A 14,375-nucleotide genomic window follows, 5' to 3' on the forward strand; every position below is an offset into this window, starting at 1 on the left:
CCTCTGGAGTAAATGGGACCTCAGGCATGCACCACTATGCCCCCAGCATTTTTTTTTTTTTTTTTTTTAGAGACAGGGTCTCACTATGTTGCCCAAGTTGGTCTCAGATTTCTGGGTTCAAAGCAATCCTCTCGTCTTGGCCTCCCAAAGTGCTGGGATTAAAGGCATGAGCCACTGTGGCCAGCCAATAGTTGCTTTTAAAACAACCTTTTAACTAAAATTATGTAATTCTCTAAAACTACATTTAAATTATAATGGATCTGCCACAGCAGAAATAAATGAGTGAGGGTGATGCCATCAACCATTTGACATCATGGAACTTGTAGTAACATACAACCATATCATATACAGATAGAGTACAGGCACCAGTCTCATCCTTATGTTAAGAATAATGCTTAGTCTATCATTTTTAGATAAAAAATAAACATCATAAATTCTAATATTTTCTTCCCATTCCCAATGGATCATCTTACACACTTTATTTGGAGACTACTCGTTTTAACCACCATAATGTTAATAGCATTACTTTGTTTAAATACTGAGGCTGGGCACAGTGGTTCATGCCTGTAATCCCAGCACTTTGGGAGGCTGAGGCAGGAGGATCACTTGAGACCAGGGATTCAACACCAGCACAGGCAATATAGTGAGACCCTGTCTCTACAAAAACCTTAAAACATTAGATGAGCATGGTGGTGTGCACCTGTAGTCCCAGCTACTCAAGAGGTAAAGGCAGGAGGATGGCTTGAGACAGGGAGGTGAAGCTGCAGTGAGCCATGATCACTCACTGCACTCCAGCCTGGGTGACAGAGCAAGACCCTTTCTCAAAACAAAAACAAAAACAAACAAACAAACAAATCCAGATAAATAAAAAGCAAAAAATAAAACTGTGAAAAGGAACTGTTTTTGTAGAAGCACAACTTCCTCCCTGTCCCCCACGCTGGGCCTGGGTGACGGTGCCTGTTCTGTGAACATGCTGAGATGTTCTAAGGGAATGCCCTCTTCCACCAACCAGTTCTTGCTTAGGTGACCCTATTTTAGAACCTTGTATTTCCACACTCCCCTACCCACCACTCTTCTTACTCAAGCAGAGTAGACCAGACAATGAGTACCTAACCCAGAAGTCTTCTTTTCATACTCCAATGGATGTCACTCCCTCACCCTACATTCTTACTCCACTGCCCCATGCTTCCTTGTAGGAACTGCTTTCTCTCCTCTATGCAAATTACTGTTGTGTTATCAATCAAAGCGCTTTTACGGCCCCTAAAACAAGGCTGGACACTTGGTACAGTCTAGCCAGAGGACCTGGGCCGGAGCTCTTTTGCCAGGTTTGATATGGATATTCTCTGGACTCTCCAACAATGTAAACCTCAAGTAACCTATGGCCATCAGACGGGGAGAAACTGAATGAGAATGAAATCAATGCAAAAGAAAAGAGAACCAAGAGACACTTGCCCTAATGAACTTTATAACCTAAAACTGGAAAGTTTCATTTTTATTTATTTCTATAATGGACCCTGCTCCAACTAACGACTAGAAGCAATTCAGGTTAAATAGCCTTTTATATGATAGACTAGAAAAGGAATCATAATTGTATAATAAAGATTCTGAAGGGAAGCACATTTCCTTTTTTTTTTTTTTTAAACAAACAGCTTAAAACCTCAGAAGACAGGAAAAGCACGTTTCACAGCACCCTCGCAAACGGAGTTCCTGCAGCCAGCCCACTTGTGTGTTGAGGCCCACCTGTATTAGAAAATTAATAAACAACCATACAATAAAACAATGAAAAAAAGCTATTCAAAAACAATGCACAGACTATATTACAAGTAGGAAAGATACACTAAACTGTGGTTTAAATCACTCTCTATCAGCTCTACTAAAATAAGTACTAACCAGCTACAATATAAAAGGAAAAAAGGCAATTTGATTTAGCCAGTTAAAACTTGTTCTCAAAGAATTTAGCTGACGATGTAAACAGCTGGCTTGTAAGTGGGATACTTTACAGCAAATTTCCCCATCCAAAGCTCCTCAAGTCACACCAGTATTTCTCCTCTCTACTTCCAATAATATCAGGAATAGCATTGTATCTATGAGATAAGCTAAGAGGAAATCCTCATTCTATGTATTATACAAATTATAGTGACAGGTAATTATCCCTCACTAAGAGTAAGCTGCCATAAGAGCCATCATCTGTGAAAATATTCTTACAAGACAAAAATATCTACAATTGAAAGTAACAGAAAACAGGTTGTCATCAAAGCACTAAGAGCAACCACTCTGTTTAATTTTCTGCTAATTTAATTTGTGGTTATTTTCCTTCTCTCCATTCAAAAAAAAAAAAAAAAAAAAAAGCTTGGGCAATATAGCAAGATCCCATCTCTACAAATAATTTTTTTTAAAATTTGACAGACATGGTGGTGTGTGCCTGTGGTCCCAGCTACTCAGGAGGCTAAGGCAGGATTGCCTGAGCCCAGGAGGTGAAGGCTGCAGTGAGCTGTGATCACACCACCACACTCCAGCCTGCTGCATGGAATTAACCACTCCACTAGCTCTGCTGCATCTACTCTGACCAGTTTTATTTCTGAGTATAAATAAAACTGCAGTGAGCTGTGATCACACCACCACACTCCAGCCTGCTGCATGGAATTAACCACTCCACTAGCTCTGCTGCATCTACTCTGACCAGTTTTATTTCTGAGTATAATTCACAATGTTTCCCAACCTTTAATAGTTGGAGCTGTGACCCCTGTAGATATGTTAATTTTATATATAATAACGAGGCACAGAGACCAGAAGTTCTAAGAGATCAAATGAATCTCTCTAGGGGATAAAGACAAAGGGTCCTCTGATGGTCTCTTAGTAAGTTTATTCTCTCCTGCTTGTCTTAATTTTATTGTTAAGAATTCTAATTGAAATGCTGTTTTTTAAATTAGAATATAAGGCTAAATTCCAGAAAAAAATTAGCGAGAGGAGTAATGAGCAGCCTGTTCTGAACAGAGAGAAAGGTAGGGGAGTGATGATTCTTTGTTATAGGTTATATGTATAGTGCACAGAGACAATTCCCAAAGCACAGGGAACCACACACATCACTTCAACTGCCTTCCTCAAATCCATGAGAAACCCATCTCAAACGCCCCATGTATGGACTAATATTTAGAGTCCACCAATCTGTTCAATATAACTTACTGTGTTACCTATTTTATCAATATATGCATTTTAAAACATCTGCCATGGATTCACCTAATAGTACAGTACAACAGTATAAAATAAACTACCACAACAATTATATAGCACAGGTTTGTGATACCCCCCAGTGACTCAGAACAGATAACATTCAGGTAAACTTCTCAAATTTTCCTAAAGTCTTAAAAATGTGTAATTACTAGAATTACCTCCATAAGAACTGGGATGTACTCTTTCCCCACATTTCACACTTTTATATCTCTAGCACTGGTACAATGACAGAAGTAAATTGTCAAATACCCCATAGATACATGGAGGCATTTGCACAGCTAAATTTATACTTGTACATTTCTACCACTTAGTCAAGTAAATCATTCTCAAAGAATCAAGAGTTCACTTGGACTAGGTTATATATTAACACTAAATTTTGGCTATGATAAATTTCTGACAAAATAGGGACAATCAGATTGACAAGTTAGAAACTATTCTATCTCTAAGATTTTAAGATGTGAGACAACTGGCCAGGCGCAGTGGCTGATACCTGCAATCCCAGCACTTTGGGAGGCCAAGGCAGGTGGATCACGAGGTCAAGAGATGGAGAGCATCCTGGCTAACACGGTGAAACCCCGTCTCCACTAAAAATATAAAAAATTAGCCATGCGTGGTGGCAGGTGCCTGTAGTCCCAGCTACTCAGGAGGCTGAGACAGGAGAATGGCCTGAACCCGGGAGGTGGAGCTTGCAGTGAGCCGAGATGGCGCTACTGCACTCCAGCCTGGGTGATAGAGCGAGACTCTGTCTCAAAAAAAACAGGCAACTTTGTTTCCCTTCCCTTGAAGATCATTTCAAAATTCCCAATCAAGTCTCTTGGCATTTAATTCTATTAATACAAAAGAACAATTTTTCTTTAATAACTTATGAAATGCATTCATCGTCTTTAAAACTCCTTCCAAACATGATTCTAAAAGTGTACCAATGGATACTTACGTTGACTAATCCAAAATAGTGCTCATTGACTGGAAACTGTTCTGGACCAATCTCTTTCTCTAATGCCGAAGCATTGGCGCCCTAGAAAATGAAAAACAAAAATCTTAGTATTTATAGTAGTCATGAACCACACAATGACGCTTCAGTCAATGACGGGCCGCAGCATGATGGTCCTATCAGATTACAACGGAGCTGCCCCACACAGGTGTGTCTGTATCCTTCACACTGTATTTTTAACTGTACCTTATGTTTAGATATGTTCAGATGCACACTTACTCCGTGTTACAACTGCCTAGAAAACACAGGAGCATGCTAAATAGATTTGCAGCCTTCGAGCAATAGGCTCTACCATCTAGCTAGGCGTGCAGTAGGCTCTACCACCTCGGTTTGTGTAAAACACTCTATGATGTTCACATGCACAATGATGAAATGGCCTAATGAAGCATTTCTCACAGCATATCCTCATCGTTACACGATTGCATGTTCGTAGTGTTGTCATAACTACACAGGTGTTAGAAACACCCTGTAAAAAAAACTATCTGTGATCCCTATTGCGACCTAACACAAAGAAAAGAAAAAGGAGAAGAGAAAGAATGATATTGAAGAGTAAAGGCTTTTGACAATGGCTAAAAATTGGTTTTTAGGAACTTTCTCACAGAACCAAAGCCTGGATCAAGGAATTACATTCACAACATGTTCTTTTTTTCTAAGTAATGAATGAAATTTCCTGCTGTATCATGTACTCTAACAGGAGTGTAATCTGATAGCACACATCTCTGAGAGCCAAACTTCTGTGAAACTAAATATAAATATGCACATGCTCAGTGGCCTAGCAATTCTGAAGTATAAACCTGAAATTCTTACACAGAACTGAAGCTGACAAGAATGTTTACTGCAGTATCATTTATGATTGCAGCTGACAGCAGTCTAGATGGTCCATCACTGGGGAAACAGATACGTAAAATGTGACAGCATACTACATAGTAGAGCCAAAATAAATGAACTAGGTTTACACAAAGAAACATGAGCATCTCAAAAACACAATGTTAAATGAAAAAAAGAAAAATTAGATTAACATAAAACACCAACGTGTGTGTGTGTTTAATAGCACATGGAAAGTAGACTGAAGAATGTTATTAAATATACTATATACCTGAGTGGTGCTGGAAGAGGGATGGGCCATGGAATTGGGAATGGGGTAAAGGAGAAAAAAACAAAATCCAAGAAACAATGACCTCGCACAGACAATCACAGTGTGTCACGGTTTCAAGAGTGTGATCAACTCAATTCTGTGCACCTGTGGTCCCTGAAGACCATGTGAAAGGAAGGGGCAGAAATGTGGCCCTGAGCACCATGGTGGGTGATGACATATAAGCAGATACAACTAAATAGACTCTAAAATGTAGTTTGAAAGGGAAATAAAAGCAATTCTGCTAATATGACTCTGAATATGTTTACCTTGAAAATTCCCAGGAAAACATACTAGATAAGTATAACTGATAGGATATTGCTCAAAAAATACCCAAATGTCACACTGAAGAGCTGCAGAGACAACACGCCTCTTCAGCTACACCGGGCATATAGTCAACAACGCACCAGTGCTCAGAATCCCACATCTGCTGCTTCCTTCCTGCACGAGACTCCTAAACCTGGGAAGCCCAGAACCCTTGTTAGACACTGAGTCTTCAATTTCCTGACAGCTCTAGGCTGAAAAGGAGGACTGATAAAGGCACATGGTGAGTTGGCAGTCAAGTTCCACCAAAACAGGACGTTTCTTCTAATATCTTCCAGCCAACCAGCACTTCACACCTCATATATACAGGATACTGTCTTTATTTTTTTGACTTGGGAAATCAATTTTTGGTTTTATATAAAATCTTGATACCATCACTAGTTAACAGATATCATTTATTTCTAAATTTGGATAGCAATATGTCGTAACAATACCAAATTCAATGATTACAGTAACTTCACGATCCACTAAAAACTGATGGGAATATGGCAAGCCCTACTACCCCTCACCCTGCCAGCTCAAAAGTCCCTCATATATGTTGAAAATAACCAACAAACCCGGATTTTAACACCTGTCGTAAAAATTCAAACTGATACTGGCTTATTCAAATGAGTATAATCCTTTCCCCCCACCAAAACAGAAGAAACGTGCCATCAACCAAAATACAACCTCAAATACTTACCTATCTAGAACAATAAAATACCAGTGCATACATCTTAGGAAGGCATTTCTGGCCTTTAAGATGCACTAAGAACAAGTTAACGGGTGAAGATGATCCCTCCACTGTTAGCCGAATCACACGCCACTCGCCTTGTATTCTAACCACCCCACATGTCCACCTGTCACCATATGTACCACGTACTTTCATGCCTGCTTAGTAAGCTCTTCTCCCACCCCCTTGTCCTCACAGCAGTTTCAACTATGGGTCAGGTATTGTCTCTCTGTGCCTCAGTTTCCCAACAAAGAAAAATGTTAGCAACTACTTTATAGGGTGACTATAAATTAACAGAATTTTAACTTTTCTAAGGCAGCTGGTGGCGCCTGGCACACAAGCAGGTGTCCAATAAATGTTGGTCCTCTTCTTACCCTTCCCTTCAAACAAAAAGAAAACAGTCACAGTAATACATCTTTTCTGCTCCGTGCAAAAGCTAAGAAATGACAAGAGGAAAATCAGAAGACAAAACAAGACAGCTATAATACAAAAAAATAGATACCCTCCTTAGTTTAGCAGACAAGAGCCAATTCCCTCAAGCGGCCCCCAGAGGTATCATCACTGTACTCCCCCACACAGCCTAACAACAAAGCAGAACCATAATCCAATTCAGAAATCTGAGAACAGTAGGCCAAGAGTGGTAAGGTAGAAAGAGCTGTAGATCATCATCATTTAACCTCTCTGGATTTAAGAATCTTCATTTGCAAAATAAAAGGGTCAGAATCCTCAGTGATTTTCAAAACTCCCAGTTACAAATTTTCTGCTGGGTTTTCAAGTAAGCCTTTACATGAACTAAGATTTTCATGGCTAAAACTATTCAGAAAATTAAAAGATTATGTGATTTCTAAAATTCCTTCTCACTCAACATTCTATCGTTTCTGATGACTTTCATCAATGCTTCTGAAGACATTACTGTTTTAACACAAAACTCTAGGGAAGTCTAAGACAATCAATATATGCCAAGCCAACTCCACAATTCAATAGCTTGAAGAATGATGGTTAGGACAGACTGACGGTAGCAGACTGAAATGAAAAGTACAAAGAAGGAACAGTACTCACCTTATTACAGTTCTAAACTAAGGCACAGCACCATAAACTATGCCTTCCTGTGGTAATGACTGTGCAGCAGATTCTGCAGATGCAGGAGAAGCATGCTTATTGCATGCATTCAAGGTTTTCCTCAACAGAAATGATCAGGGTACACTCCTCTCTCTAGCCTAATGCTAACTAAAAAGGCAAAAGATTATACTAAGCAATTGGTTTCTGCTGAGTTGTTTTTAAATTTAACAGCGTTTTCAACACCAAAGTTAGACATAACTGGTGAAAACCAACTGCAAAGTCAAAATTTTGCTGTTCGATTGCAACCATCTTTAAGACATTCCTGAAGGATTTTGTTGAAGGCTGACAAATTCTATCATATCACATAATAGTCATACAATCACCCAAAAATTTAAAGTGAGCCTAGAAAAAGTAAACATTCAATAATAATAGCTCCATTACCACATTTAAGAAGTATGACCCTATCAAAACTAACAATAGCTTTTATGAAATCAGTGGTTCTTTACTGGGATAAAGGGAAGGCATGATGGTGAGTTAAGAAGTTCTGCTCCAGGCCAGGCGTGGTGGATCTCCTGAGATCAGGAGTTTAAGACCAGCCTGGCCAACATGGCGAAACTCCGTCTCTACTAAAAATACAAAAAATTAGTCAGGTGTGGTGGTGGGCGCCTGTAATTCCAGCTACTCGGGAGGCTGAGGCTGCAGTGAGTCAAGATCGCGCCACTGCACTCCAGCCTAGGCAACAAAAGCAAAACTCCAACAACAACAACAACAAAAAAAAGTAGTACTTCTGCTATGGAGTCTTCATAGGTATCAGAATTAATTTATTTTTGTCTGAGCACATGACACACATAAATGGAAGAAGACATTTTTTTCTGACTTCTGTGCCCATTTTTGTAACTTAGGCAAAAGATGAGATTTAGTACCCTTACTACAGAATTCATCATGAAGAAGTAATTAGATACTCAGGCCCTTCTGATAAAAACAATCAAAAGATAGGTGAAATTGAAAAATAACTATTAACTGAGCTAGTGATAAAAATAATCTGCAGGAATCAAAAAACAAAGTGATGGGGTAATTACGAGAGATAAGCAAACATCAAAGACTTCCCACTGCTGGTATTTTCTGACCCTAGCGACCTTTAAATTCTCTTCCAGCAGCTGAATGGAATGGTATGCAGGAAACAGGTGCTAAAACTTAGGGCCCACTCAAGACAGGGAGGACAACAGGCAATGTGAGCATGAAGCCGAGATCTCCAAAGAGTTTCTCTTCAATGTAAAAGGTAACCAGTAATAATCCCACACTACAAGAAACAGCAAGAAAACTTGCTTGACTTGTCCTTGGCACTTAGGAGTAGAGACAGGAAGAAAGAAGAAGTATCTTCCAAAACTCATAACTATAACTAGGCCCTTCTAAAAGTCTGTGACCCAAATTTCCACAAACTGTGATCAAAAAAAAAAAAAAAAAAAAAAAAACCTCAGTAGAGAATTCAAAGAAATCCTAAATTGAGAGTGCCCTCCTTCCACCTCTTCTACTCCACAAAAGGCAGAATCACAAATTCACTCTGGAATGAGATGAATTCAATCCACCCACAAAGAATTCCTACAAGTACAATGCCAAGAGATTTGAATTCATAAATCAAAAATTACAAAAACACACAGGAAAAGAAAGCCCCATGAATAAGAGCCCCATGAAGAAATGCAGACAGCAGAATGAAACTCAAAAAGTTACTGACAGGCACAGGATGTAAAACAAATGTCTAATATGTGTCAACAAATGACAATGAATTGATTGTAAGAACAAAGATGAGACTCTAAGCAGATGTTTAAAAAGAACTAAATACAACTTCAAAATATAAAAGTTGCAAAAGCTGAAGTAAAAACTCAATGGTGTGGCCAGGCATGGTGGCTCCAGCCTGTAATCCCAGCACTTTGGGGAGGCCAAGGCAGGTGGACTCAGGAGATCAAGACCAGCTTGGGCAACATGGCAAAACCCCGTGATATGGTTTGGCTCTGTGTCCCCACCCAAATGTCATCTTGAATTGTACTTCCATAATTTCCACATGTTGTGGGAGGAACCTGGTAAGAAATAATTTCAATCATCGGGGTGGTTCCCCCATACTGTTCTCGTGGTAGTGAGTAAGTCTTACGAGATCTAGTTTTATCAGGGGTTTCTGATTTTGCATCTTTCTCATTTTCTCTTGCCACCGCCCCATAAGAAGTGCCTTTCTCCTCCTCCCATGATTCTGACCCCTCCCCAGCCATGTGCAACTATAAGTCCAATTAAAACTCTTTTTCTTCCCAGTCTTGGATATGTCTGTATCAACAGTGTGAAAACGGACTAAAACACCCCATCTTTACCAAAAATACAAAAAATTAGCCAGGCATGGTGGTACGCAACTATAGCCCAACTACTCGGAAGGCGGAGATAGGAGGATCACATGAGCCTGGGAGGTGGAAGTTGCAGTGAGCCGGCAGCGCGCCACTACAGCTTGGATGACAGAGTGAGACCCCATCTCAAAATAAATAAATAAATAAACATTAAAAAAATTTTTTTTAGTGGATGTGCTTAAGAACTAAACAAGGTTAATATCAGACAGTATTTTTTAGCCAATATTCCTGTCAATGTAAGGTTATTAATGAAAACTCAAGTTTCATTAAAAACAGGAAACGTGGCCAGGCACGGTGGCTCACACCTGTAATCCCAGCACTTTTGGGAGGCTGAGGCAGGCAAATCAAGAGGTCAGGAGATTGAGACCATCCTGGCTAACACGGTGAAACCCCGTCTCTACTAAAAATACAAAAAAATTAGCCAGGCGTGGTGGCGGCGCCTACAGTCCCAGCTACTTGGGAGGCTGAGGCAGGAGAATGGCATGAACCTGGGAGGTGGAGCTTGCAGTGAGCTGAGATTGCGTCACTGCACTCCGGTCTGGGTGACAGAGTGAGACTCCATCTCAAAAAAACAAAACTAAACAAAACAAAAAACAGGAAATATTTTACAGAGATTTCACGGGAGAATGGATCCATTACAGAACTGCTGTAGAGAGACCATGGTATACTACAAGTAGCACTAAACTAGTAAAGCTACAGACTTGAGTCTGGTCTTGGCCATGACGTTAAGTTGGAAATGACTTGAGACAGATCATTCTCTCCAGACCTCAGTTTCCTCAGATGTAAAACTTCTGTCTATAGTACCTTCCATCCCCACATTTCCAGCAACATATGAATTTTACGGCTCTTCCAATCTCATTGAAACATTAAATATACAATGTTGGATAGTCTATTAAAAGTCAAACATTAACAAAGTCCTGAATGAGTTAGGAAATAGCATCATATCCTCAACAACAGCTGTCCAATACTAAGAATTTGTAGGCTGATATGGTTTGGCTCTTGTCCCCACCCAAATCTCATCTTGAATTGTAGCTCTCGTAATTCCCACGTGTCGTGGGAGGGACCCAGTAGGAGGTAACTAAATCATAGGCATGGGTTTTCCCATGCTGTTCTCGTGATAGTGAATAAGTCTCATGAGATCTGATGGTTTTATAAAGGGCAGTTCCCCTGCACACGCTCTCTTGCCTGCCACCATGGAAGACATGCCTTTGCTGATCCTCTGCATTCCACCATGATTTTAAGGCCTACCCAGCCATGTGGAACTGAGAGTCCATTAAATCTCTTTTTCTTTATAAATTACCCAGTCTCAGGGATTTCTTCACACCAGCATGAAAATGGACTAATACACAGGCAATGGGGCAAGTATCTCCTTCAACTTACCTAGTATGAATTCTAGAAAAGATGAGGGCTTGTTCTTTTCACACCCAGAAATCGCCATCCAAGTGAAATAATAATAGGCTGAAATTACAAAGATACCCTTGGCCTATTATTTTGATAATATAAAAGTAACTATATATTAAATGTTGTGAGCAACCCAAAAATATCTGCAAATAGGAAAAAAGTAATCTGGGAGATGGCTATCCTGCAATTAAATAATTTTTACATAGTCAACCATGGAAAACATATAACTATCTACCTTTCACTCCTTTCACTCTGCCATTATGAAAAAGATAAAAATTACACAAAAGTAAACTGAAAACAATTAATTCAATCTGGAATTAATGTAATTCCTTAACTTAAAAATCTCCTGGCCCACAACATCTACATCTAAAACTAGATTATGGCTAAAACATGGTGTCTATGAGGATATGTCATTTTGAAAAGTTACATTCAGTATATACTGTTTCAGAAAGTACAGAACAGTACACCTTACCAAGAAATTAAAAATGATGAAAACACAAAAGAATGTGCATCTATCAAAATAAATAAATAAATAAAAGTAATTTTGAAAATTTTAAAAAAAAGAATGTGCATCTATCATTTGGAAAATGTATTTAAATAGTTAGCCAAACTATTAGTTTCCACACAACTTTAACACACATAAAGAGAAAATTCAATACACTGTTCCAGTTTCATGTTTCAAATCATATTTTAGAATGCAGTGTGTATCATTTTAAGTTAGATCAGGTCAGTACACAAAGGAGAACTGCCAAATCAGGCAGGAAAAGCTTCCCGGAGGTGGGAAAAGCATGTGACTTGGTAAAATAAGAAAAGTTCTGGAGGCACAGGAAGCAGCCCATGTGAGGGTGTAAGGGTATAAACACAACAAAGAAGTGAATGTGAGCTGTAAAGATGAATCCAAAGTATAAAGGTGAAACAAGTTTATCTCATAGATGAAAAAGGGTGAAGAGTCAAAGAGAAGGCTTAACCCTCATACCTGTTCTAGAAAACACCATGTGCCCTGAAACCAAATCAAAGGCAATGAAAATATTTATGACAAAACACATTATATCTACACAATGAGTCTGAGGAATCATAAAAAGAGTATCAAAGCAGTAGGCCTCGGGATATGTGAAATTCAGTATCTGACTACCTGTGTTCTCTCTAGCCCTGTGCTAGTAATTGGAGAACATGATTTTTAAAGTGTGGCACCCATTAGTGAGTGGTGAGGTCTTTGCAGTGGACCACTACCATCTTCTTTTTCAGTAAAACAGATCAGATACACATCTTTATTAGGAGTAAACAAAGGCTTCTCAAACTTTTGTTTCAATATGGAAATATAAATGTATGTACTGGGTCTCATTTCTCAATGTAGGTTGAAATTTTTTATATTTTATATACAAAAGCATAAGAAAAATGTCAAAATCATAATTCAACTGGGGAGTAGACAGTGAATAAAAATTAGCTTTTCATGATCACATATAAATAAAAATCAATTTAAAAATAAATTTAAAGATACAGAGATAAGAGAATAAGTGTCCAAACTATGTCACAACACACGATGTACTATAGCAAGTCTGGACAGGAACAACACTGAGTGCTGGAGAACTTGGAAAAGCTTCACAAACAGATGGAACTCAGAGTCACTTACAAGATGGCCAAATAGGAACAGCTCTGGTCTACAGCTTCCTGTGAGATCGATGCAGAAGACGGGTGATTTCTGCATTTCCAACTGAGGTACCTGGTTCCTCTCATTGGGACTGGCTGGAGAGTGGGTGCAGCCCACAGAGGGCGAGCGGAAGCAGGGTGGGCTGTCATCTCACCCAGGAAATGCAAGGGGTCAGGGGATTTCCCTTTCCTAGCTAAGGGAAGCCATGAGTGACTGTACCTGGAGGAAGGGTACACTCCTGCCCAAATACTGTGCTTTTCCCATGGTCTTCGCAACTGGCAGACCAGGAGACTCCCTCCCATGCCTGGCTTGGCGGGTCCCACACCCAGGGAGCCTTGCACACTGCTAGCACAGCAGTCTGAGATTGACCTGGGACCCTGGAGCTTGGCAGGAGGAGTGGCGTCCACCATTGCTGAGGCTTGAGTAGGCAGTTCTGTGCTCACAGTATAAACAAAGCGGCAGGGAAGCCTGAACTGGGCGGAGCCCACTGCAACTCACCAAGGCCTACTGCCTCTCTAGATTCCACCTCTGGGGGCAGGGAATATCTGAACAAAAGGCAGCAGACAGCTTCTGCAGACTTAAACATCCCTGCCTGACAGCTCTAAGAGAGCAGTGGTTCTCCTAGCATGGCATTAGAGCTCCGATAACGGGCAGACTGCCTCCTCAAGTGGGTCCCTGACTGGGAGTGTAGCCTGACTGGGAGACACCTCCCAGCAGGGGCCGACAGACACCTCATTCAGGCGGGTGCCCCTTTGGGACAAAGCTTCCAGAGGAAGGATCAGGCAGCAATATTTGCTGTTCTGCGGCCTCCACTGGTGATACCCAGGCAAACAGGGTCTGGAGTGGACCTCTAGTAAACTCCAACAGACCTGCAGCTGAGGGGCCTGTGAGAAGGAAAACTAACAGAAAGGAATAGCACAAACAGAACCAAATGAGCCAGGCTTTGACTCTTTCTTCAGGGGTATTTTCATCATAGCTTTTCATGTTGGTACAATGAAAGCCCTGAACTACGAAGAGTAGGCATTTAAACGTTCCAACTACAGGCTGGGCAGGGCACTGAGTGACAGCCTTCAAACCAGAAGGCTACATTCCTGTCCCCATTCTAATATAAACTAAACTACTGAACCACTGCAATAAAACACTGCCTCAGTTTTCTCATCAGCAAGATGAGAGACCAGATTTGTAGCATCTATTGCAAACCCCAAATGCTACAATTCTAAAACCGCATCACTACTGTAGAGTTACCAAAGTTTAAATTTAGAACAAATAACTTTTTTTAAACATTTGAGCTCCAAATTACTAATCTGCAAAAAAAGGGCAAATAAGACTTGCAACACGGCCTGTTTCTGTGAAAAATGTATAGAAGATGTTCAGAACAAGGCCTGGCACAACAGGCCCAAAGCAAACTTCCTTTGCCCATCTTCCTCCATCCCAACTACAGTGCCATCTACTACTCTTTCCTTCGGATGAGTCTTTCAAAAAACACAGTC

The 14,375-nt window shown here is 40.2% G+C and overlaps 1 protein-coding gene across 6 annotated transcripts in view; it reads right to left on the reverse strand.

Moving 5' to 3' along the window:
• USP12 (ubiquitin specific peptidase 12) overlaps nucleotides 1-14,375 on the reverse strand; it is a 148,039-nt gene that overhangs the window by 89,110 nt on the left and 44,554 nt on the right. For all 6 annotated transcript variants that reach the window (XM_074021758.1, XM_074021760.1, XM_045376976.2 and 3 more), the window contains exon 2: nucleotides 4,166-4,246. In XM_074021758.1, the coding sequence (XP_073877859.1) occupies nucleotides 4,166-4,246 (81 nt within the window). The remainder of the gene's footprint in view (nucleotides 1-4,165; nucleotides 4,247-14,375) is intronic.

Source organism: Macaca fascicularis, chromosome 17 (assembly GCF_037993035.2).
Source record: "Macaca fascicularis isolate 582-1 chromosome 17, T2T-MFA8v1.1".
Classification (NCBI taxonomy): Eukaryota; Metazoa; Chordata; class Mammalia; order Primates; family Cercopithecidae; genus Macaca; species Macaca fascicularis.